Source organism: Coffea eugenioides, chromosome 5, assembly GCF_003713205.1.
Source record: "Coffea eugenioides isolate CCC68of chromosome 5, Ceug_1.0, whole genome shotgun sequence".
Lineage (NCBI taxonomy): Eukaryota > Viridiplantae > Streptophyta > Magnoliopsida > Gentianales > Rubiaceae > Coffea > Coffea eugenioides.
This window is the reverse complement of record NC_040039.1, coordinates 8,988,082-9,014,531: the sequence shown is the minus strand read 5'-3', so window position 1 is coordinate 9,014,531 and position 26,450 is coordinate 8,988,082. Positions and strand designations below refer to the sequence as shown.

Below are 26,450 nucleotides of genomic sequence, written 5' to 3'. Positions count from 1 at the left end.
AGTCAAAAGGGAAAATGGGCTCCTGTCTCTTTAAAGCATTGAAGCCACGGCAGTATGATTCTATACATGAATCAATTGGAAGCTACAAGTTTCGGCAATTGTGCTTCTTTAAATCAAGCTTAAGAAATCAATTCCAATTTGGAAGCTACAAGTTTCGGCAGTAGTACTTCTTTAAATTAAGTTTGATTTCTCAATTCCCAATTTGGAAGCTACAAGTTTCGGCAGTAGTACTTCTTTAAATTAAGTTTGAGAAATCAATTCCAATTTGGAAGCTACAAGTTTCGGCAATGGTACTCTTTTTTAAGTCAAGTTTAAGAAATCAATTCCAATTTGCTTGTGAATAGGATTCGGCAGCCATCGATTTTGCTTCCTGGTTTGAAACCTCATGCAAAGTGGTGAAAGTTACCATGTTCGGCTGTCTAAAGTGGAAGTTTCATGATAAGTATTGAATGGAAAGTTTCCACCGAACAAATTGGTAGCCATGCTTTGATTATTAAATGTTTAGGCGGTGCAATGGTCATAGAAGGATTCCTAATGCAAATAAGGCTACATTGAAGTTGCTGAAAGTGAAATTAAATTAATGGCGCCTGTTGGAACTTCCAGGTGAAGAATGTCTATGGAGCAAAGTCTTCAAGGGACATGGGACCATCCTTGTCGGAATAATATCGATTGGAACGTTTGAGCTTTAATGTCTGGTGTCTTAATGTATTGCAACTTTAAGTTAATGGTAGTCACTTGGACTAGTCTCCAATGGAATTCCAAAGACCAACAGAGCAGCAATTCGAGCAATACAATTGGCTTTGGCGATTGCCAAGCCATTGAGTTCCGAGACTAATTGCAACAATTACATTGTAGTGACCTGGGGAATAATCCTATGCATCACACTTTGGCGTAGACCACACGTGGTTCATGAATGGCGTGCACCATTCAGCTTCCTTTTGTTAAAAAAAAAAAAAAAAAATCAAGTACTTCAAGTCTCAATTTCAATCTTTGACAAGCAAGTCTCAATTGAGTCTTGAAGTGGGGGCATTTGTAGACAAAGAAAATTTATTTAATTTATTTTAGTCAAGATTTATTTAAACTAAATCGATCTTGATTAAATTAAATTAAATTATAGAAGTCCATCATGTTTTGGACTGGCAAATCGGGCCAATATTATATGAGTTATTAAATCAAATTAAATCCGTAATGTCCATTTAAGTTGGAGTGAATTAATTGATTTATTAATTCACAATGGACTATCTGGGTTGGCCCAATATTTAAGCCCAAGTTAAATGGATTTCTTGGGTAACAAATGATCCAAAATGCAGGAAGATTCTGAGGGTTTTCTTGAAGTCCTGGCCTACATATTTTGGCTATAAATAGAGGTCTTCCCTCAAGGCAAAGATATAGAAAAATCCCTAACATTCGGAGAAACTCTGTCAAATTCCCTCAAGAGCTTTCTTCCTCAAATCCAAGTCCAAATCAAGTCAAACAAATCCTCCTGCTATCGGTGTTGAAGACTCGAAGTTCCAAGTGTTTGACGCCATCATCAAATCAATCGTTTTCTACGCCGAAATTGTAGGAAACACCCTTTCGATTGGAGAACAAGTCTTTTCGGCCCTTCAATTGAAGCTATTCGAAGAAAAGAATCAGGGGATTAATTTCTTTGATTCAAGAACTTTCAGAGATTGTAACCCGCTTATTATTTGATTTAATAAATTTGATATTTGTGCAAGTTTTCTTGTCTTTTATTTTAGGCAACAAAATTTGTGCTTACAAATTTCTGGCACGCCCAGTGGGACAATCTCTGCCTCTCATCTCTTTTCTTCCAACAACTTACCAGTTTCAAAATTCGATGGAGTTCAAGAAGGTGAACTTTTCTCTTGAAGGCTTAGTTGCTGATGTCTCAACCACTCAAGGGACGCAGTATACTGCACCTCTGACAAGGAGTAAGGCCAAGAAGTTAGCAGAGAAGGCTAAGGCGAACGTTGTGACTGAAGAAGCAAATCTCGAGATGCTTCCTAACAAGAAAGGAGCCCATGATGAATCTATTGGTAGCCCAAGTGATTCGGCTGCCTCTGTGGTGATGCCCGTCATGATGACCAATACCACAACTGTGGAAGACCAGATCTCGAATCTAGCCAAAATTGTCGAAGGGCTAGTAGTGCATGCACAAAGTCAGGATGCCAAGATAGTCAAATTAATGGATATGGTGGAAAATATAGGCGAAAATAGCCTTAGCATGTCCAAACAGAAATTCAAAGTGCAAGATGAAGGGGACTCGTCATCAAGGGAGAAGGAGAAAGAGGATGCGAAGTCACAAGCCGCGAAGGAATTTTCAATCTCCCCTGATGGCACCATTCATGTTGACAATCTGAAGGAATTTATCGAAGGTACAATCAAGGATAAGATGGGCGGAAGCGCCAAGCCATACAGCGGTTACACCAAACCTTACACCGCTAGAGTGGAAAGTTTGAAAATGCCTGTGGGGTATCAACCTCCAAAATTTCAACAATTTGATGGTAAGGGCAATCCTAAGCAACATGTAGCACACTTCGTGGAAACTTGTAACAATGCGGGCACTGATGGTGACTTGCTCGTTAAACAGTTTGTTCGCTCGCTGAAGGGTAATGCCTTTGATTGGTACACGGATCTGGAGTCTGGAACCATTGACAGTTGGGAGCAGCTAGAGCATGAATTCCTTAGTCGCTTCTATAGCACAAAGAGAACTGTCAGCATGACTGAACTCTCTAATACACGTCAATGGAAGAGCGAACCTGTCATTGATTTTATCGACCGTTGGAGGAATCTAAGCTTAAATTGCAAAGATCGAATTTCTGAATCTTCCGCGATCGAGATGTGCATTCAAGGTATGCACTGGGGACTCAGATACATCTTACAAGGTGTACAACCAGAAACATTTGATGAATTGTCCACAAAAGCCCATAAGTTGGAGATTAATCTTGATGGACAAGAACCGCCAGTTCCTGACCCTTACAAGGCCAAAGAGAGACAAGAAGCGAGGAAAGGGGGCAAGCCACCATTTAAAAATGAAAAGAAGGAGCTATGGCTACAAGTGTAACGCCCTTTAAGGTTGTTCCCAAAACTGCCAGGAGAGAAGACAGCAAGATCAATGCACATCAAGAACAAGGAAAGAGGAAACCAACTCTCAAGGAGATGCAGGATAAGGAGTACCCTTTCCTTGATTCTGATGTCCCTGGTATGTTTGACGATCTGTTAGGTATAAACTTGATCACGCTTCCTGAGATGAAGCGACCTGATGAGGCCAGGAACACTGACGATCCAAATTACTGTAAGTATCACCGATTGGTCGGGCATCCCATTCAAAAATGCTTTGTCTTCAAAGACAAAGTAATGGAGTTGGCAAGACAGGGAAAAATTCTCCTTGAAGAAGACAAGGCGAGTGTGAATCAAACGTCCATTGGTTCCCTGCAGTCCATGGAGGATAAAAGGGTCATGGTGCCTGTATTGCCAATAATTCAATTTGGATCACTTGATCCTATAGAAATCAAACAAGAAGGTGCTCCTTCAACTCTTCAGGAACATGTATATGAAGATGAAAAGGCGCTACAGTCTGATGTGGATGATGAAGGATGGACTCTAGTCACGCGAAGAAGGAGGCGGAAGTCTTGTCCATCTAGTAGGGCGAGCAAGGTCTTAACAAGAAGTATGGTGATTTGGAAGGGGAAAGAGAATGACGTAAAGAAAACTAATGATTATCATAATCTTCAAGGAGGCCGAATCTTCAAGCAAAAGTCGCGAACTCCTATTACTTTAAAAGAGTTTTTGCCAAAGGAATTCTTTGATGTTGATGTGGTCGCAAGTCACACAACGCAAGTAGATCATATCGAGGAACAAAAAGATAATACTTGCGAATCTCTCTGTGAGATGGCCCGTGCGTCCACCGGCAATGAAGAAGGTCGTGTGTCTACCAGCAATGAAGAGGTGAACGTCACAAGTATCACTTTTACTAGTGAAGACTTGTTGCTTGGGTCAACACCGCATAACCGTCCTTTGTTTGTGACTGGTTATGCAAAAGAGCAAAAAGTGAATAGAATGTTGATAGATGGAGGTTCCGCAGTCAATATTCTCCCTTTAAAAACTCTGAAGGAGCTTGGTATCCCGGTTGATGAACTCTCCAATAGCCGACTGATGATTCAAGGCTTCAATCAAGGAGGGCAAAGAGCTCTTGGGTCACTAAATTTGGAGATAGTCATTGATGACATGACGTCCAGAGCACTATTGTATGTGATAGATGCTAAAACAACATACAATGTATTGTTGGGAAGGCCCTGGATTCATGAAAATGGAGTTGTACCTTCAACTCTTCATCAATGCTTCAAGTACTGTCAAAACGGGGTGGCAAGAAGTGTGAAAGCTGATGATAATCCTTTCACTGAGGCGGAAGCATATATCGCCGATGCCAAATTTTACATCAAAAGGCACATGCGAAGGATAAGCCTGAGCAACCTCTATCTAGGGGATAAAATCCAGAACCCCGAATCTCCAAATGCAAAAGGGGAGAAAGTGATGACTTCGAAATCAAAAGAGGAAGTTCATGAAGAAACTGATGTTTCATTGCCAAACAATGAATCAGTTGTCTTTCGCTGCCCTCCCAAATCAAGAATGGAACAGGGACAGTCACCTGCAATTCAGCATGAAACTCTAAAAGATTTGACTCTTCCGGTAGCTCATCTTGATACAAAAAAGGCGTCATCTTCTCAACTTAAAAGGTCTAACTTTTTAAGCAAAGAATCTGAAGTTGAACAAGACACCATACCAAAGTCAAGAACTAAAGAAGGTTTTGATCCTATCGCTTATAAGCTTCTCGCTAAGGCTGGATACGATCTCAAAGAATCTGCGGTGTTAAATGTTCCATCCCGTCAATCTACCAGTGACATGATTCATGGGTTGAATCCTACCCAAAAGATGTTGAAGGAAAAGGGATACGCCGTTGAAAATCCCAAATTTGGCCTTGGCTACTTCTCTCCTACACCAATCCGCATCAAGATCAATAGAGTTAGTAGCCAATATATTGCTATAGAGGATGAGTCTTCTCAAATAGTTGGTAAATTTCAAGCTTTTCATGAAAAGGAGAATAAAACTCCACGGGTATCTGTTTTTAAGAGATTAGGACCACAAAGAAGACAAAAGCCTCAAAACTCTCATAAGAGTAAAGGAAAAATGGCAAAGTCATTGCAAAATCTTGAAAAACCTTCTAATGGTTCTCATAAATTTGGTAGTAGCATTCCTTCGAGAATGAGAAGATGCACAGATCTTGTAATAAAGTGTGGGACTGAATTGAGGGTCAGGGAGCATACCGTGGTGTACACAAGACCAAAAGAGGATGATGAAGAGAGTGTTGCTTCATGCAATCATATAACTATAATTGACGGTGACTCGCCTGAAGAAGAAGAAGATGCTGAAGAGGCTCCACCTGAATTGGAGGAAGGTGTTAAGGCCACTGTGGATGATCTAAAGGAGGTCAATCTTGGTACTTCAGAGAACCCACGTCCAATATATGTAAGTGCTTCATTGAGTCCTGACGAAGAGAAGGCATATATTGAACTCTTGTGGGAGTATCAAGATATTTTTGCATGGACTTATAAAGAAATGCCGGATTTAAACCCAAAAGTGGCCGTCCACCATTTGGCTGTTAAAAAGGGAGTTCGACCTGTGAAGCAAGCACAACGGCGATTTAGACCCGATTTGATTCCGTTGATCGAAATTGAAGTCAATAAACTCATTGAAGCCGGGTTTATTCGTGAAGTTAAATATCCCACATGGATTTCGAGTATCGTGCCTGTGCGAAAGAAGAATGGACAAATCCGCATTTGTGTCGATTTCAGGGATGTTAACAATGCTTGTCCCAAAGATGACTTCCCTTTACCAATCACTGAACTCATGATTGATGCAACTACTGGGCATGAAGTTCTGTCGTTTATGGATGGCTCTTCTGGATATAATCAAATTCGATTGGCACCGGAGGATGAGGAGCTCACTGCATTTCGTACTCCTAAGGGTATTTATTGTTATAAAGTGATGCCCTTTGGTCTCAAAAATGCTGGTGCCACATATCAAAGAGCAATGCAAAGTATCTTTGACGACATGCTTCATAAGAATATCGAGTGTTATGTGGATGATTTAGTTGTGAAATCAAAGAAAAGAAATAATCACTTGGAGGATTTGAGACAAGTTTTCGATCGGTTGAGAAGGTATCAACTCAAAATGAACCCTCTCAAGTGTGCATTTGGAGTCACGTCGGGGAAATTTCTTGGTTTTGTGGTTCGCCATCGAGGCATTGAAATTGATCAGGCCAAAATTGATGCTATATTGAGGATGCCTGAACCTCGTGACATTCATGAATTGAAAAGTCTTCAAGGGCGATTAGCTTATCTGCGGAGATTTATCTCAAATTTAGCAGGAAGGTGTCAGCCATTTAGTCGATTGATGAAGAAAGATGTGCCATTTCAATGGGATGAGGCATGTAGTAATGCATTCAATAGCATTAAGTCTTATCTTATGAAAGCACCTGTGTTGGCTGCACCTATTCATGGAAAGCCCTTACTCCTTTATATTGCCGCCCAAGAACGATCGATGGGGGCATTGCTCGCTCAAGAAAATAATGAAGGAAAGGAGGTTGCCCTTTATTATTTAAGCAGAATGATGACCCCCAACGAACTAAATTACTCGCCAATTGAAAAGTTGTGCTTAGCCCTTATTTTTGCAATACAGAAGTTAAAGCACTACTTTCAAGCGCATAGTGTGAGGCTCATTTCCAGGGCGAATCCCATAAAATATGTGATGAGTAGACCAGTGTTGTCCGACCGTCTAGCTAGATGGTATCTTCAACTACAACAGTTTGAAATTATTTATGTGCCTCAAAAAGCTGTGAAGGGACAAGTTCTGGCAGATTTTCTTGCTGATCACCCGATACCTGCTGAATGGGAACTAAGTGATGACTTACCGGATGAGGATGTACTCCTTATCGAGATTCGTCCACCATGGAAGATGTATTTTGATGGTGCGGCTCATCGTCATGGAGCTGGAGCAGGGATTGTATTCGTGACTCCTGATGGAGGGATATTGCTATACTCTTTTACTCTAAGTCATCATTGTTCAAACAATGTCGCTGAGTATCAAGCTCTCATACTCGGACTTGAAATAGCTGTTGATATGGAACAGTTGGACATTCAAATCTATGGTGACTCTCAATTAGTGGTTAACCAACTCTTGGGAAGTTATGAAGTCAAAAAGTCCGAGTTAATTCCGTATCACAAATATGCAACGCAACTAATGAGGCGTCTTGGAGGTGCAAGTATTAAGCATGTTCCTAGAAGGGAAAATAAGCAAGCTGATGCATTAGCTGCGCTAGCCTCTTCACTTACCATGCCGGATCATGAGATACAAGTCCGTGTGTGCCGAAAGTGGGTAGTTCCATCACTGATTGATGATGAAAATATTGAAGGAGGCGACGCTCATGTGGTCTCAACCTATGAAATTGACAAAGAAGATTGGAGACAACCCCTCGTTGATTATCTCAAATATCAAAAATTACCTGAGGAGCAACGTAGAAGAATTGACATCCGTCGTCGAGCCCCTCGTTTTATCTTGTACAAGGACACGCTGTACCGAAGATCATTTGAAGGTGTACTGTTGCGCTGTCTAAGCGAAGACGAGGCATATCGGGCGATGCACGAAGCACATTCTGGAATATATGGAGCACATCAATCCGGTCCCAAGTTACATTTTCGGATTAAAAGGATGGGCTACTATTGGCCTACTATGGTCAAAGATTGCATAGAATATGCTCAAAGATGTCAAGCTTGCCAGTTTCATGCAAATTACATTCATCAACCACCTGAGCCGTTACACCCGACCGTTGCTTCTTGGCCTTTTGATGCTTGGGGCCTTGATGTTGTGGGGCCATTACCAAAGTCATCCGGTCAACACTTATATATATTGGCTGCGACCGACTACTTTTCTAAGTGGGCTGAAGCCATACCGCTCAAGCAAGTTAGAAAGGAAGATGTGGTGAATTTTATTCGTGTGAATATTATTTACCGTTATGGAGTTCCCCGGTACATTATCACTGATAATGGAAAATCCTTCTCCAATGGCTTGATGGATAAGTTATGTGAGAAATTTAATCTCAAGCAACGCAAGTCCTCCATGTATAATGCCCCAGCCAATGGTCTCGCAGAGGCATTCAACAAAACTTTATGTAACTTGTTGAAGAAAGTGGTGGCAAAGTCAAAGAAGGATTGGCACGAAAGGATAGGCGAAACTCTTTGGGCCTATCGCATCACATACCGAACTCCGACGCAAGCCACACCATATGCCTTGGTCTATGGTGTAGAAGCTGTTCTGCCCCTTGAGCAACAAATTCCTTCTTTGAGAATTGCTATCCAAGAAGGGCTCACGGAGGAAGAAAATGTTCGCCTGCGCCTTGAAGAGTTGGAAGCTTTGGATGAAAAGAGATTGGAGGCCCAACAAAATCTGGAGTGCTATCAAGCCCGTCTCTCTAGAGCTTTTAATAAGAAAGTTCGACGTCGCTCCTTTCAAGTCGGGGACATGGTACTTGCCGTTCGAAGGCCAATAGTTATGACTCATCGCACTAAAGACAAATTCGTCTCTAAATGGGATGGGCCGTACATTGTTCGAGAAGTCTACACGAATGGTGCGTACAAATTAGTGGACAAAGATGGCGTGAAAGTTGGTCCTATAAATGGAAAATTCGTGAAGTTATACATGCCATAAAAAAAAAAAGTGAAGTACTCCATGACGCATGAGTCTAAACTGCATGTTGCTCCAAACCCGCATGAGCTAAAACTGTGGACAACAACCACCAATAGTGTAGCATGTGGTTAAACTGCTGAAACACTCCACCAAATCTAAGGTGGTAAACAAAAGGATACTCCTGACCCGCAAGAGTTTAAACTGTGAATGGTAGGAACTACGTGTGACTTGATTCCCTGTTGGGATACGTAGGCAGCTTAGAGGGCAACTTCTAAGTTCAGTTACAATTATATAAAACTAAATCCTTTGTCCGGATGATTCTTTTGATAAAAAAAAAAGGAGCGTTCATCTTTAAGACAATTCGAATTATTTTGTGACATATACTTGAAAGTGTATTATTCAGATTACCAAATTATTTGGATAATTATCTTTTCAAGTGTGATCAAAATTATGCAAAGATAGAATTGTTCATACTACAATTGATAGTCTAAAATGGTGGCTATCGAAAAAGCAAATAAAGACGAGGACGTCTGCAAGAATGTGAAAAAGAGAGAGCAAGTTTCATTATGAAATGTTTATGCACATAGCTACACGCTTTGAGCAGGTAACAAAAGATGAAATTTGAAACAAAGTAAAAGATTGCAACTATTTCTAGAATTCAAATAACGACAGCTCCTTTTGGTTGCTTTCAAGTAACGCTTGCATCTTGTCCAAAGTTTGACTCTCCTCAGCAAGTAGGGGCGGGGAATTCTCGATCTTTCGAACTTCATTTTGTAAGTCGACCATCACGCCTTGCACTCGGGTAAGATCATCTTGCTCTTCTCGTAGCAGTGAAAGCGTCTCCTTCCTGTGAGTATCCAAGAACTCAAGTCGCTTCCTCAACTCTACTTCCTCGCGATCAATCTCCTTAAGCTTCAACATGTGTGTTGAGATCTTCTCTGCCTGTTGTCTCTCCTTACTCTGAGCGTCTCTAAGATGTTGGGTAGCCGTAGAAAGCAACTCATCATATGATTCAGCTGGAATTTTATTTGAGAGAGAAGATTTCACTGCAACGTAACGAGCTGCATTTGCAAAGAAAGCCTTTAAAAGGCCTTGCAAATTTGAGATATCCGCGGCATTGAAGCTTTGCATTTCCTCTATGATTTCGTTGGCTTTCATTTCAAGTGCAGGCATGCGCTCTAAGGCTGTTTGAGATATCATCACCCTCAAGTTATTCCACAACATTTGGATATAGTCTCGACGGCATGTTGAGATCACATTTTGGGGGCAAAATTCAGATACTCGAGGTGCCCTTGGCCACGATGGTGGATCGAAAATTTTGAGTTTCTTTTGGGCCGATGGAGTCATATGTTCCACCTTCTGTGGCGTGATTTGCTGAATCACATTTCCATCCTCTACTGCCTTTTTGGAATTCTCACTAGCACCCATTTGTTGGGTAGAACTGATCACTTGTTTGGCCAAAAGTTCAAATGCAGTAGGTCCTTCAACTGATATTTGACTTGGTTCTCCATCATCAATGAAGATCAAGTCTTGATCATCCAACTGTAAGGAAAACGTTATGAGACAAATCATGAATATGAAATTGACAAGTAGATTTCAAATGCTAAATTAAAGAAGGCAAGGGGGGTCCTTACAATATTGACACGGCTTATACCAGGCACAGATATATCCGGAATGTCTTTAAAGAGTTCCTTAGGATCTAAACCAATATCATCCAAAGGGAAAGTCATTACCTTGGACTTCTTGCGCTTCCAATGCTGGTCCGTGCTAGTGGATTGCTCATCCTCCTCATCAAAAGGCTCGCTCCTCTTCTCCTCATGTGAATTGCAAGAATCATGATCAATGGCTTTCACAATTTTTGAGGGAAGACGAACTGAAGTACCCTTCGAAAATTGTTCATTAGGGGTAAGGTCCTCAAGGGTAGCAACCTTGTTGTTTGAACTCTTCAAAATTTCCTTCTCGTTTCTCACAGTCTTTTGCTTCATCTCAAGACTGTTGTCAACCTTGGAGAGATTGTTCAGATTTGCAAGTTCCTTCCCTTTTGACCTCTTCTGCTCCCCACTTGATTGGATACTCTTAATCAAAGTATCACGCCCTTTGAGGAGGTAATCATCATGTACCGTAGACCACCATGTTTGAAAGCCTGAAGATGTGTGCTTGCTAGCATTCAAGGGATAGCTAGGAAAAAGTATCTTTGACTCTGTTTTACTACGAATAGCAGTGCGCCAGAGTATTCGACTCAAGTCATAATTTGTGGAACGCACATCTGCCCCGAGTTCCTGTGGAGGAACTTGATAAAACCCGAATTGTCGCGCGAATCTATATGGACTATATGGCTCAACAAGGAAATCCCCTTCAGCATGCAAAACTAAGTAATTTGAGCAGGCGCTTACAAAATAACTTAGTTCGAGATTTGCTAGTTTGCCATCGTCAACAAAGAGTTCATTGCGATTCTTCACAAGAGAAGTGATTCCCCAAGTTACTTTATCTCCCTGATGAATGAGGTCGCGAGCACTATTTTCATCAAAGTATCGTGCGCCACCCTCTCCAGAATAGTTGGTCATGGTAGGTCCAGGCATGGTATTTGGAGTCGAATAATGGGTAGAGAAATAACTCGCTAACCAAGCATATACGTAGTGCACCGGAAAAGCCGCACGTGCACATCCTGGGGTAGCTGAGTTTGAAATTTTATCAAGCCCACGGTATATGCTTAGCAGGACAGGAACAGCAAGGCAAGTCTTACGACCGGCAGCCATCATACTAGCCATTTTGAAAGTAGATGGTCTAATATAGTGGGGGTCCTCATCTGGTAAAACAAAGACACAGAGCCAGCAAGATATAAACGCTGCAAGATAACTCTCTTCCCGCAAGTGAAGTTTAACTCCGATGGTATTAAATACACCATTGTCTTGACTTGAAAATTTGCGCGGTTGTCCAATTTCGCCATCCGGATTTTGGGTTGCTTGAGCACGAGATGCCCTCTTTATCCTTCTCTGCTTTGGCTTTGAGTACCTGGTTTTGCCTTTAAACCAGAAATTAATCCACTGGTCAGCAGAAACTCCAGCTTTGTTGGATTCCCCACGTTGGAGATGATGTAAGGCTGCGAACAGATACTCACAACTTTGTGGAATATGCCTTAATTTCTTTTCATTAACCCCAGTTAGCTCCTCCGCGCATGGGATGGTTCCGCAGTCAATATTCTCCCTTTATAAACTCTGAAGGAGCTTGGTATCCCGGTTGATGAACTCTCCAATAGCCGACTGATGATTCAAGGCTTCAATCAAGGAGGGCAAAGAGCTCTTGGGTCACTAAATTTGGAGATAATCATTGATGACATGACGTCCAGAGCACTATTGTATGTGATAGATGCTAAAACAACATACAATGTATTGTTGGGAAGGCCCTGGATTCATGAAAATGGAGTTGTACCTTCAACTCTTCATCAATGCTTCAAGTACTGTCAAAACGGGGTGGCAAGAAGTGTGAAAGCTGATGATAATCCTTTCACTGAGGCGGAAACATATATCGCCGATGCCAAATTTTACATCAAAAGGCACATTGCGAAGGATAAATCTGAGCAACCTCTATCTGGGGATAAAATCCAGAACCCCGAATCTCCAAATGCAAAAGGGGAGAAAGTGATGATTTTGAAATCAAAAGAGGAAGTTCGTGAAGAAACTGATGTTTCATTGCCACACAATGAATCAGTTGTCTTTCGTTGCCCTCCCAAATCAAGAATGGAACAGGGACAGTCACCTGCAATTCAGCATGAAACTCTAAAAGATTTGACTCTTCCGGTAGCTCATCTTGATACAAAAAAGGCGTCATCTTCTCAACTTAAAAGGTCTAACTTTTTAAGCAAAGAATCTGAAGTTGAACAAGACACCATACCAAAGTCAAGAACTAAAGAAGGTTTTGATCCTATCGCTTATAAGCTTCTCGCTAAGGCTGGATACGATCTCAAAGAATCTGCGGTGTTAAATGTTCCATCTCGTCAATCTACTAGTGACATGATTCATGGGTTGAATTCTACCCAAAAGATGTTGAAGGAAAAGGGATACGCTGTTGAAAATCCCAAATTTGGCCTTGGCTACTCTTCTCCTACACCAATCCGCATCAAGATCAATAGAGTTAGTAGCCAATATATTGCTATAGAGGATGAGTCTTCTCAAATAGTTGGTAAATTTCAAGCTTTTCATGAAAAGGAGAATAAAACTCCACGGGTATCTGTTTTTAAGAGATTAGGACCACAAAGAAGACAAAAGCCTCAATACTCTCATAAGAGTAAAGGAAAAATGGCAAAGTCATTGCAAAATCTTGAAAAACCTTCTAATGGTTCTCATAAATTCGGTAGTAGCATTCCTTCGAGAATGAGAAGATGCACAGATCTTGTAATAAAGTGTGGGACTGAATTGAGGGTCAGGGAGCATACCGTGGTGTACACAAGACCAAAAGAGGATGATGAAGAGAGTGTTGCTTCATGCAATCATATAACTATAATTGACGGTGACTCGCCTGAAGAAGAAGAAGATGCTGAAGAGGCTCCACCTGAATTGGAGGAAGGTGTTAAGGCCACTGTGGATGATCTAAAGGAGGTCAATCTTGGTACTTCAGAGAACCCACGTCCAATATATGTAAGTGCTTCATTGAGTCCTGACGAAGAGAAGGCATATATTGAACTCTTGTGGGAGTATCAAGATATTTTTGCATGGACTTATAAAGAAATGCCGGATTTAAACCCAAAAGTGGCCGTCCACCATTTGGCTGTTAAAAAGGGAGTTCGACCTGTGAAGCAAGCACAACGGCGATTTAGACCCGATTTGATTCCGTTGATCGAAATTGAAGTCAATAAACTCATTGAAGCCGGGTTTATTCGTGAAGTTAAATATCCCACATGGATTTCGAGTATCGTGCCTGTGCGAAAGAAGAATGGACAAATCCGCATTTGTGTCGATTTCAGGGATGTTAACAATGCTTGTCCCAAAGATGACTTCCCTTTACCAATCACTGAACTCATGATTGATGCAACTACTGGGCATGAAGTTCTGTCGTTTATGGATGGCTCTTCTGGATATAATCAAATTCGATTGGCACCGGAGGATGAGGAGCTCACTGCATTTCGTACTCCTAAGGGTATTTATTGTTATAAAGTGATGCCCTTTGGTCTCAAAAATGCTGGTGCCACATATCAAAGAGCAATGCAAAGTATCTTTGACGACATGCTTCATAAGAATATCGAGTGTTATGTGGATGATTTAGTTGTGAAATCAAAGAAAAGAAATAATCACTTGGAGGATTTGAGACAAGTTTTCGATCGGTTGAGAAGGTATCAACTCAAAATGAACCCTCTCAAGTGTGCATTTGGAGTCACGTCGGGGAAATTTCTTGGTTTTGTGGTTCGCCATCGAGGCATTGAAATTGATCAGGCCAAAATTGATGCTATATTGAGGATGCCTGAACCTCGTGACATTCATGAATTGAAAAGTCTTCAAGGGCGATTAGCTTATCTGCGGAGATTTATCTCAAATTTAGCAGGAAGGTGTCAGCCATTTAGTCGATTGATGAAGAAAGATGTGCCATTTCAATGGGATGAGGCATGTAGTAATGCATTCAATAGCATTAAGTCTTATCTTATGAAAGCACCTGTGTTGGCTGCACCTATTCATGGAAAGCCCTTACTCCTTTATATTGCCGCCCAAGAACGATCGATGGGGGCATTGCTCGCTCAAGAAAATAATGAAGGAAAGGAGGTTGCCCTTTATTATTTAAGCAGAATGATGACCCCCAACGAACTAAATTACTCGCCAATTGAAAAGTTGTGCTTAGCCCTTATTTTTGCAATACAGAAGTTAAAGCACTACTTTCAAGCGCATAGTGTGAGGCTCATTTCCAGGGCGAATCCCATAAAATATGTGATGAGCAGACCAGTGCTGTCCGACCGTCTAGCTAGATGGTATCTTCAACTACAACAGTTTGAAATTATTTATGTGCCTCAAAAAGCTGTGAAGGGACAAGTTCTGGCAGATTTTCTTGCTGATCACCCGATACCTGCTGAATGGGAACTAAGTGATGACTTACCGGATGAGGATGTACTCCTTATCGAGATTCGTCCACCATGGAAGATGTATTTTGATGGTGCGGCTCATCGTCATGGAGCTGGAGCAGGGATTGTATTCGTGACTCCTGATGGAGGGATATTGCTATACTCTTTTACTCTAAGTCATCATTGTTCAAACAATGTCGCTGAGTATCAAGCTCTCATACTCAGACTTGAAATAGCTGTTGATATGGAACAGTTGGACATTCAAATCTATGGTGACTCTCAATTAGTGGTTAACCAACTCTTGGGAAGTTATGAAGTCAAAAAGTCCGAGTTAATTCCGTATCACAAATATGCAACGCAACTAATGAGGCGGCTTGGAGGTGCAAGTATTAAGCATGTTCCTAGAAGGGAAAATAAGCAAGCTGATGCATTAGCTGCGCTAGCCTCTTCACTTACCATGCCGGATCATGATATACAAGTCCGTGTGTGCCGAAAGTGGGTAGTTCCATCACTGATTGATGATGAAAATATTGAAGGAGGCGACGCTCATGTGGTCTCAACCTATGAAATTGACAAAGAAGATTGGAGACAACCCCTCGTTGATTATCTCAAGTATCAAAAATTACCTGAGGAGCAACGTAGAAGAATTGACATCCGTCGTCGAGCCCCTCGTTTTATCTTGTACAAGGACACGCTGTACCGAAGATCATTTGAAGGTGTACTGTTGCGCTGTCTAAACGAAGACGAGGCATATCGGGCGATGCACGAAGCACTTTCTGGAATATGTGCAGCACATCAATCCGGTCCCAAGTTACATTTTCGGATTAAAAGGATGGGCTACTATTGGCCTACTATGGTCAAAGATTGCATAGAATATGCTCAAAGATGTCAAGCTTGCCAGTTTCATGCAAATTACATTCATCAACCACCTGAGCCGTTACACCCGACCGTTGCTTCTTGGCCTTTTGATGCTTGGGGCCTTGATGTTGTGGGGCCATTACCAAAGTCATCCGGTCAACACTTATATATATTGGCTGCGACCGACTACTTTTCTAAGTGGGCTGAAGCCATACCGCTCAAGCAAGTTAGAAAGGAAGATGTGGTGAATTTTATTCGTGTGAATATTATTTACCGTTATGGAGTTCCCCGGTACATTATCACTGATAATGGAAAATCCTTCTCCAATGGCTTGATGGATAAGTTATGTGAGAAATTTAATCTCAAGCAACGCAAGTCCTCCATGTATAATGCCCCAGCCAATGGTCTCGCAGAGGCATTCAACAAAACTTTATGTAACTTGTTGAAGAAAGTGGTGGCAAAGTCAAAGAAGGATTGGCACGAAAGGATAGGCGAAACTCTTTGGGCCTATCGCATCACATACCGAACTCCGACGCAAGCCACACCATATGCCTTGGTCTATGGTGTAGAAGCTGTTCTGCCCCTTGAGCAACAAATTCCTTCTTTGAGAATTGCTATCCAAGAAGGGCTCACGGAGGAAGAAAATGTTCGCCTGCGCCTTGAAGAGTTGGAAGCTTTGGATGAAAAGAGATTGGAGGCCCAACAAAATCTGGAGTGCTATCAAGCCCGTCTCTCTAGAGCTTTTAATAAGAAAGTTCGACGTCGCTCCTTTCAAGTCGGGGACATGGTACTTGCCGTTCGAAGGCCAATAGTTATGACTCATCGCACTAAAGACAAATTCGTCTCTAAATGGGATGGGCCGTACATTGTTCGAGAAGTCTACACGAATGGTGCGTACAAATTAGTGGACAAAGATGGCGTGAAAGTTGGTCCTATAAATGGAAAATTCGTGAAGTTATACATGCCATAAAAAAAAAAAGTGAAGTACTCCATGACGCATGAGTCTAAACTGCATGTTGCTCCAAACCCGCATGAGCTAAAACTGTGGACAACAACCACCAATAGTGTAGCATGTGGTTAAACTGCTGAAACACTCCACCAAATCTAAGGTGGTAAACAAAAGGATACTCCTGACCCGCAAGAGTTTAAACTGTGAATGGTAGGAACTACGTGTGACTTGATTCCCTGTTGGGATACGTAGGCAGCTTAGAGGGCAACTTCTAAGTTCAGTTACAATTATATAAAACTAAATCCTTTGTCCGGATGATTCTTTTGATAAAAAAAAAAGGAGCGTTCATCTTTAAGACAATTCGAATTATTTTGTGACATATACTTGAAAGTGTATTATTCAGATTACCAAATTATTTGGATAATTATCTTTTCAAGTGTGATCAAAATTATGCAAAGATAGAATTGTTCATACTACAATTGATAGTCTAAAATGGTGGCTATCGAAAAAGCAAATAAAGACGAGGACGTCTGCAAGAATGTGAAAAAGAGAGAGCAAGTTTCATTATGAAATGTTTATGCACATAGCTACACGCTTTGAGCAGGTAACAAAAGATGAAATTTGAAACAAAGTAAAAGATTGCAACTATTTCTAGAATTCAAATAACGACAGCTCCTTTTGGTTGCTTTCAAGTAACGCTTGCATCTTGTCCAAAGTTTGACTCTCCTCAGCAAGTAGGGGCGGGGAATTCTCGATCTTTCGAACTTCATTTTGTAAGTCGACCATCACGCCTTGCACTCGGGTAAGATCATCTTGCTCTTCTCGTAGCAGTGAAAGCGTCTCCTTCCTGTGAGTATCCAAGAACTCAAGTCGCTTCCTCAACTCTACTTCCTCGCGATCAATCTCCTTAAGCTTCAACATGTGTGTTGAGATCTTCTCTGCCTGTTGTCTCTCCTTACTCTGAGCGTCTCTAAGATGTTGGGTAGCCGTAGAAAGCAACTCATCATATGATTCAGCTGGAATTTTATTTGAGAGAGAAGATTTCACTGCAACGTAACGAGCTGCATTTGCAAAGAAAGCCTTTAAAAGGCCTTGCAAATTTGAGATATCCGCGGCATTGAAGCTTTGCATTTCCTCTATGATTTCGTTGGCTTTCATTTCAAGTGCAGGCATGCGCTCTAAGGCTGTTTGAGATATCATCACCCTCAAGTTATTCCACAACATTTGGATATAGTCTCGACGGCATGTTGAGATCACATTTTGGGGGCAAAATTCAGATACTCGAGGTGCCCTTGGCCACGATGGTGGATCGAAAATTTTGAGTTTCTTTTGGGCCGATGGAGTCATATGTTCCACCTTCTGTGGCGTGATTTGCTGAATCACATTTCCATCCTCTACTGCCTTTTTGGAATTCTCACTAGCACCCATTTGTTGGGTAGAACTGATCACTTGTTTGGCCAAAAGTTCAAATGCAGTAGGTCCTTCAACTGATATTTGACTTGGTTCTCCATCATCAATGAAGATCAAGTCTTGATCATCCAACTGTAAGGAAAACGTTATGAGACAAATCATGAATATGAAATTGACAAGTAGATTTCAAATGCTAAATTAAAGAAGGCAAGGGGGGTCCTTACAATATTGACACGGCTTATACCAGGCACAGATATATCCGGAATGTCTTTAAAGAGTTCCTTAGGATCTAAACCAATATCATCCAAAGGGAAAGTCATTACCTTGGACTTCTTGCGCTTCCAATGCTGGTCCGTGCTAGTGGATTGCTCATCCTCCTCATCAAAAGGCTCGCTCCTCTTCTCCTCATGTGAATTGCAAGAATCATGATCAATGGCTTTCACAATTTTTGAGGGAAGACGAACTGAAGTACCCTTCGAAAATTGTTCATTAGGGGTAAGGTCCTCAAGGGTAGCAACCTTGTTGTTTGAACTCTTCAAAATTTCCTTCTCGTTTCTCACAGTCTTTTGCTTCATCTCAAGACTGTTGTCAACCTTGGAGAGATTGTTCAGATTTGCAAGTTCCTTCCCTTTTGACCTCTTCTGCTCCCCACTTGATTGGATACTCTTAATCAAAGTATCACGCCCTTTGAGGAGGTAATCATCATGTACCGTAGACCACCATGTTTGAAAGCCTGAAGATGTGTGCTTGCTAGCATTCAAGGGATAGCTAGGAAAAAGTATCTTTGACTCTGTTTTACTACGAATAGCAGTGCGCCAGAGTATTCGACTCAAGTCATAATTTGTGGAACGCACATCTGCCCCGAGTTCCTGTGGAGGAACTTGATAAAACCCGAATTGTCGCGCGAATCTATATGGACTATATGGCTCAACAAGGAAATCCCCTTCAGCATGCAAAACTAAGTAATTTGAGCAGGCGCTTACAAAATAACTTAGTTCGAGATTTGCTAGTTTGCCATCGTCAATAAAGAGTTCATTGCGATTCTTCACAAGAGAAGTGATTCCCCAAGTTACTTTATCTCCCTGATGAATGAGGTCGCAAGCACTATTTTCATCAAAGTATCGTGCGCCACCCTCTCCAGAATAGTTGGTCATGGTAGGTCCAGGCATGGTATTTGGAGTCGAATAATGGGTAGAGAAATAACTCGCTAACCAAGCATATACGTAGTGCACCGGAAAGGCCGCACGTGCACATCCTGGGGTAGCTGAGTTTGAAATTTTATCAAGCCCACGGTATATGCTTAGCAGGACAGGAACAGCAAGGCAAGTCTTACGACCGGCAGCCATCATACTAGCCATTTTGAAAGTAGATGGTCTAATATAGTGGGGGTCCTCATCTGGTAAAACAAAGACACAGAGCCAGCAAGATATAAACGCTGCAAGATAACTCTCTTCCCGCAAGTGAAGTTTAACTCCGATGGTATTAAATACACCATTGTCTTGACTTGAAAATTTGCGCGGTTGTCCAATTTCGCCATCCGGATTTTGGGTTGCTTGAGCACGAGATGCCCTCTTTATCCTTCTCTGCTTTGGCTTTGAGTACCTGGTTTTGCCTTTAAACCAGAAATTAATCCACTGGTCAGCAGAAACTCCAGCTTTGTTGGATTCCCCACGTTGGAGATGATGTAAGGCTGCGAACAGATACTCACAACTTTGTGGAATATGCCTTAATTTCTTTTCATTAACCCCAGTTAGCTCCTCCGCGCATGGGATTACCTCTTCATAGATACCCCCGATGATTGGAAGTCCCCCCAACTTGTGCAAGTCCCAAAGTGAAAGAGACAGTTCTCCAACAGATGTATGCAAGGTATTAGTGTCCGGACACCACGCCTCGCAGAATGCTCTAAGTACATGGAGGTTCCTATCATATGTGAAAAGCGAAGCATATAAGGCATCAAACAAGCAATTTTCACGGAGTTCTTGTTTGTTCCTGCCGAGAATATCCTCCAACCACTCCCAATAATTCTCGATGTAACTGAATGCACCACTGAGTCTCAAGGAAGGACCCCAATGTGCATCTCCATCTATGATCCGCCTGCCAAGGGTCTGAAAAGGAGTTGTCCTTGGCTCCTTATCATGAATAAGGGATTTCAAGGAGTGAACCTTCGTGCCATCATCTTGAGGAAGTTCGAGTGACCAATCCTTTAACTCTGGGTACTGGTGAAAAGGCCACTTACCTGAGTAACTTCCTTGTATAGGGGGATGCACTAATAATTTCGTTCCTTTGTCACCGGAGTCACCATCGCTGTCAGTGATAAGGAGATACTTTTCGTTTGAAAAAGCGACTTCCTTGAACACCACCATTGCATCAAGACTAACCTGCAGCAAAAGGAAGGAAAAAGAAAGTTTGGTTAAAATGGCATGGTCGAAGATAGTAAAAGCTTCTTGAATTTTGGGGTGAGTTTTATTGAAGTGGGTAGTGGTGTCTTATTCTTTATGTACTCCTCAAGCCATAATATGGCTCTCGTGGGAGTTTGCGGTTGCGCCTTCTTCAAATTGGGTGGTCACACTCTCCTTCATGTACTCCTCAAGCCATGATATGGCTCTCGTGGGAGTTTGCGGTTGCGCCTTCTTTAAATTGAGTGGTCACCACTCCTTCTTCAAATTAAGTGTCCACCAAGAGATCCTCCCTTCGTGGCGGAAAAAAAAAATGCATTGACAAGAAGTGAAAATCATGAGGCATGTGAGTTACCTTAGTATTTTGAATTCCACGAGTTATAAAGTGTCAAACACAATTGAAACGTCAACTCGCTTCAATGGGTGTCAATACAAGCTGTAACAAAAAAAAAAAAAGAAAAAAAAAACTCATAAGAAGGATGCATTTCCAAGAAAGTCGCAATGCATGTGTTGGTGAGCACTTATGTCAGTTATCAATTAAATTGACATGAAAAGCAAAAAAAAAAAAAAAAAAAAAAAAAAAAAAAAAAAACTCAAAAAAAAAAAATATATATTTTTTTCCTCTTTCCAAGGTGGAAATAAATCAAGTTTTGATAGATCACAATGAAATTTGGTGGACATCTATTACTCGAACAACATGTAGTTGTCAAAACGCAGTAAAGATGATTACCTTCAGGGTGCACGTGTGAAACAGGTTTCTTCCTCAAATATTGTGGTAGTCTTCAGTAAAGATGTTTGTCACAGCTTCAAGACAAAAACATGTCTTGTGCGGCTTTTATAAGATGCTTGGATGAATCGTTTTAAGAAGTTTTAAATTTTGGGCAACTACTAAATTCAGTGATTACCATTTAACTTTTTGGAATCACATGAATTTGATTCCTAAGATTAACTTCAAAAGCTGAAAGTCAGTTTAGGAAGTTCTTGAAATTCGGCAGTCAGAGGTGCTTGGATGAATCATTTTAAGAAGTTTTAAATTTCGGCTGCTACTAAATTCAGTGATTACCATTTAACTTTTTGGAATCACATGAATTTGGTTCCTAAGATTAACTTCAAAAGCTGAAGGTCGGTTTAGGAAGCTCTTGAAATTCGGCAGTCAGAGGTGCTTGGATGAATTATTTTAAGAAGTGTTAAACTTCGGGCAGCTACTAAATTCAGTGATTACCATTTAATTTTTTGGAATCACATGAATTTGGTTCCTAAAATCAATTTCCAAAAACTGGAAGTCAGTTTAGGAAGCTATCGAAATTCGAGAAATTCCATATTGTCAAGACATTGGTTTCGGCAATTACCTATTCATTGTATGGAATAAAGCTGCAACTCCATATGGAAGAGGAAGGTACAGGTCTGTTTGCAAGGAGAGAATACTATATTAATGCCCGGTGTTCTAGAAACTTGGAGTATTTGGCTATTGCTATGATTTCTCGGTTATTACTACTTCCAAAAGCTGCTCGCATGAACTTTAGGAAGCAATGACGTTTTGGTAATTGCAAGGTCAAGGTAAATTGGTTATTTCCAAAGTTGCTTGGCTGCCATTGTTCTTGTAAGTTGCACCAATGGACCTTGAGTATATTTTGGACAATGCAATTGGTTTTGGCATTCCCAAGTTGCTGAATAATAAAAAAAAAAAAAGAAGAAATCAAAGTTAACTTCAAGCCTCGTTTCGGCAATTGTCAAGCAATGCCACACCAAGTCTTGAAGTGGGGGCATTTGTAGACAAAGAAAATTTATTTAATTTATTTAGTCAAGATTTATTTAAATTAAATTGATCTTGATTAAATTAAATTAAATGATAAAAGTTCATTATGTTTTGAACTTGCAAATTGGGCCAGTATTATATGGGCTATTAAATCAAGTTAAAATTGTAATGCCCATTTAAGTTGAAGTGAATTAATTGATTTATTAATTCACAATGGACTATCTGGGTTGGCCCAATATTTAAGCCCAAGTTAAATGGATTTCTTGGGTAACAAGTGATCCAAAATGCAGGAAGATTCTGAGGGTTTTCTTGAAGACCTAGCCTACATATTTTGGCTATAAATAGAGGTCTTCCCTCAAGGCAAAGATATAGAAAAATCCCTAACATTCGGAGAAACTCTGTCAAATTCCCTCAAGAGCTTTCTTCCTCAAATCCAAGCCCAAATCAAGTCAAACAAATCCTCCTGCTATCGGTGTTGAAGACTCGAAGTTCCAAGTGTTTGACGCCATCATCAAATCAATCGTTTTCTACGCCGAAATTGTAGGAAACACCCTTTCGATTGGAGAACAAGTCTTTTCGGCCCTTCAATTGAAGCTATTCGAAGAAAAGAATCAGGGGATTAATTTCTTTGATTCAAGAATTTTCAGAGATTGTAGCCTACTTATTATTTAATTTAATAAATTTGATATTTGTGCAAGTTTTCTTGTCTTTTATTTTAGGAAACAAAATTTGTGCTTACAATCAGCTTGATGTGGCAGATTCGTCTAGTGTTGCTTCCCTTGCTGAATTCATCTAGACTCAGTTTGGAAGGCTTGATATCTTGGTATGACAGAGCAACTCCAATTCCAATATCTGACTTATTGATTTTCTGTAAAACCAGATTCCCCTTTGGTGACAAGATGGGCATAAGGAGATAATTCACCCAATGCCAAATTCAGTGTCTTGTAAATTGTAACCACTCATGCATGTCTTTTGTTTTATCGATCAGGTGAATAATGCAGGAATTATTGGAGCTGATATAGACTCTGATGCTTTTAAAGCTGCGGTTGGAGCTGGTGCTATTGAAGAGGTAAATTTGGATTTTACCTTAAAAATCATCTAGATTCTGGTCCTCTTTCAATTTGCCAAAATCTCCTGCTTTTTCCTTCTTCTGGAGATCATGTTCTTTATCCTGTTCTTTTCCTGTCTCATCTTGCTAGTTAAGATTCTCCGGAATTAGTTGCAAAATATGATTTTTATAGGTTTCAATGTGTCATACACCTGCCCTTTTATTGGTGTCCTTTTAATACATGAACATTTTCCTTCGTTTTGCCCAATGCAGGCACAAGCTAAAGTTGACTGGAGCAGTACGATCAAAGAGGCTTACGAATTGGCAGAGCAGTACGATCAAAGAGACTTACGAATTGGCAGTACAATGCTTTCAAACAAACTATTATGGTGCCAAAAGAATGATTGAAGCCATTGTTCCTCTTCTCCAATTATCTCAATCACCAAGAGTTGTCAACGTTTCCTCAGGCGCGGGAAAGCTAAAGGTAAATCAGCTTGTAATTGTATTTCTTCGAGTGTGTAGATTCTACATTGTTGTGCAGGATAGTAAACTTGGCACAAACTTAAAAGAACCAACAATGGCCCTGGACTTAATTCTGGCTCCACGCATCGAGTTCTCTGATGACCTCAGGATTTTAACTCTGTTCTGAAGCCACCCTGATTCCCGATTTAAAATCTCTTATCTTCCAGACTTTGATAAACCACAGATAGTGGGATTTGACAATCCACAGGAAATTCCAATTTACGAAAACATTGAGCAAATGGACATCTAGAAGTCACGTTAGCTAGTGATTTCTATTTTCGGTTGACAAGTTACTCAATGAAGTATCCATTTCATAGGGAAAACTGTAAATCCCATAAACAGCTTACATAAAGTTTTCTCAATTTGCTTCAGAATATACCCAGTGAATGGGCCAGAGGGATATTTACTGATGTCGACAACCTTACAGAAGAGAGAGTGGATGAGGTGGTCAATCAATACCTGAAAGACTTAAAAGAAGGTTCCAAAGAAGCCAAAGGCTGGCCTTCATTCCTGTCTGCTTATACAGTCTCGAAAGCAGCCATGAATGCATACACAATTGTTGTCGCAAAGATGCATCCCTGCATCAAGATCAATAGTGTCTGTCCTGGTTTTTTCAAAACAGATATAAACTTCGAATCTGGCATATTGACTGTAGAAGAAGGTGCTGAAAGTGTTGTGAGGCTAGCTCTGCTGCCTGATGATGGTCCTTCTGGCTTGTTCTTCACCTCTTGAATAGAGATAATCCTTCTCGGACAATGCTTTAGTAACGATAGTTATGCTAACGAAATAATTTTTTACCTGATATAATAGATTATTACACTTTTAGCGACCATTTGATTACTTGATGGACCTATTCACCTAAATAGGATAACACTTAAAAATAAAAAAGTAAGTTAGCCATAATAAATTAGTAACTTTTATACTTCAAAAGGTAAATTGGAATAAATATTAAATTTACTTTTTAAATAAATAAATTACTACTTTATATCACAAACTTACTTTTTAGAGAGTAAGTTTAATTCAAGTAATAATAAGTTTTTATACATAAATAGTAATTCTTACTGATAACATGATAAATTTGATTAATAATCAAAACTTACTGATTTATGGGACACATGTACTATTTTACTTTAAAACATATTTCAAACTAGTATTAGGAAATTTATTTGAAATAATGATAAGATGTTTTATTAATGATTAATGCTTAGTACCTTAGTTAGTAAGTACTCGTAATATACCTGCATAAGACATGATTATATGTATAATTTAAAAAATTTTGTATTTATATATTTTAAAATACTATGAAAAATAGTTTGGCTTTTCACATAATCTCGTAAATATGTAATAAAATTTTGTCGTATTATAAGTTTTTAATCATTTTCAATTTTTGAAAAGTTTGAAAGTTTGGATAACAATAACGACAAATCTTCTTAGTTATATATAGAATATCACTTGTTTATATATCACAATTTTTATAATTTATTGCCTATGAATATAATAAGATGACAAAGTTTTAATAAATTTACATCTAGGACACAAGAAATAATAAGAGTTAAAACCCAAACAAAATGAGAAATAATATAACAATAAAAATGACAAAATTCGTATAACAATTAATATAAGAAAATGAGTATGATCTGGACTATTTTCCTTGGGAGATTGTTCATAAAAATGGGATCCAACAATTATAAATGAAAATCACATGCATATATAATCTATTGTATAATTTAAATTAAATTTAGTTCACGTATAAAATGGTCCTAAAATAATAAGTACACTATGATACAATGTTATTTTAACAACACATTTTTTTTACTAAGAGTCTCAAATATCAATGACATACGTATGAGGGATATTTTACCATATTTGTATCTCATATCTAATCATTAAAGTTAATTTGAGGAAAAATATTTTTGACAATAGAATTATTTTGAATTTAGTTAACAATTTGAGATTTTATAAACAATAAAAGTGAAATATTTGGGAACTCAGTTGTTTATTTTCCCATAATTAAAAATTGCTATATTTTAGCAATTGTTGCCATTGACTTTTCATTCTGTAGACTAATTGTTATCAATGCAAAATTAGTTTTATGAACAATAATTGAAGTTCCATTGATCCGAGAATTGGCATTCTATTGCTATTATTTTATATGTAAATATTTAACCTAAGTATTAAAATAAATAATAGCTACTTAAAAAAAAAGGAAATTGCTGCACAATTGATTGTGGTGTAAAATATTAGTATACAATTAACTAGAGCTTGAAATGGAATTAAATTTATTTAGTATTTTACTGCTAACAACTTTGACCCCATTTAATGGTTAAAGAAAAAAATAAAAGAAACATAGAGATTAAGATTGGTTCCTTAGTGTGAAAAAGGAAAGTTCCTCTAAAGTAATGCTACGTGAAATTCTGGTTGCATATGAATTAGAAATGTGATAACTTTGCAATTCATTTTTATTCATAATGAATTTTTTTTGATTTTATATAGAATCGCAATTTTTTCGTTCAACCCGAAAATATTCTTTTTTTTTGTCATATTGATGGCTTTTGCTTTTAAGATTATCTACATGTTGGTGGTTAGTATTATTGACAAGGTTAGAGGTCATGGAAAATGTTACTTATTTTAGGAGAAATTATGTATTGTAAAAATGGTTTAATAATTTTCTACTAAGCATAACTACTGCATACAAAAGGAAAAGATATTTGATTTTATTTTGCTTT

At 39.6% G+C, this 26,450-nt stretch overlaps 1 protein-coding gene and 1 pseudogene across 1 annotated transcript; both read left to right on the top strand.

The window, feature by feature from the left end:
• The first annotated feature begins 12,005 nt into the window (after positions 1-12,005).
• Positions 12,006-16,613, top strand: LOC113771142. The gene has a single exon (XM_027315757.1). It carries the CDS (start codon positions 12,006-12,008, stop codon positions 16,611-16,613), a length of 4,608 nt encoding a protein of 1,535 aa, XP_027171558.1.
• A 5,168-nt stretch (positions 16,614-21,781) lies between these two features.
• Positions 21,782-24,456, top strand: LOC113771141 (annotated as a pseudogene).
• Positions 24,457-26,450: the final 1,994 nt, after the last annotated feature.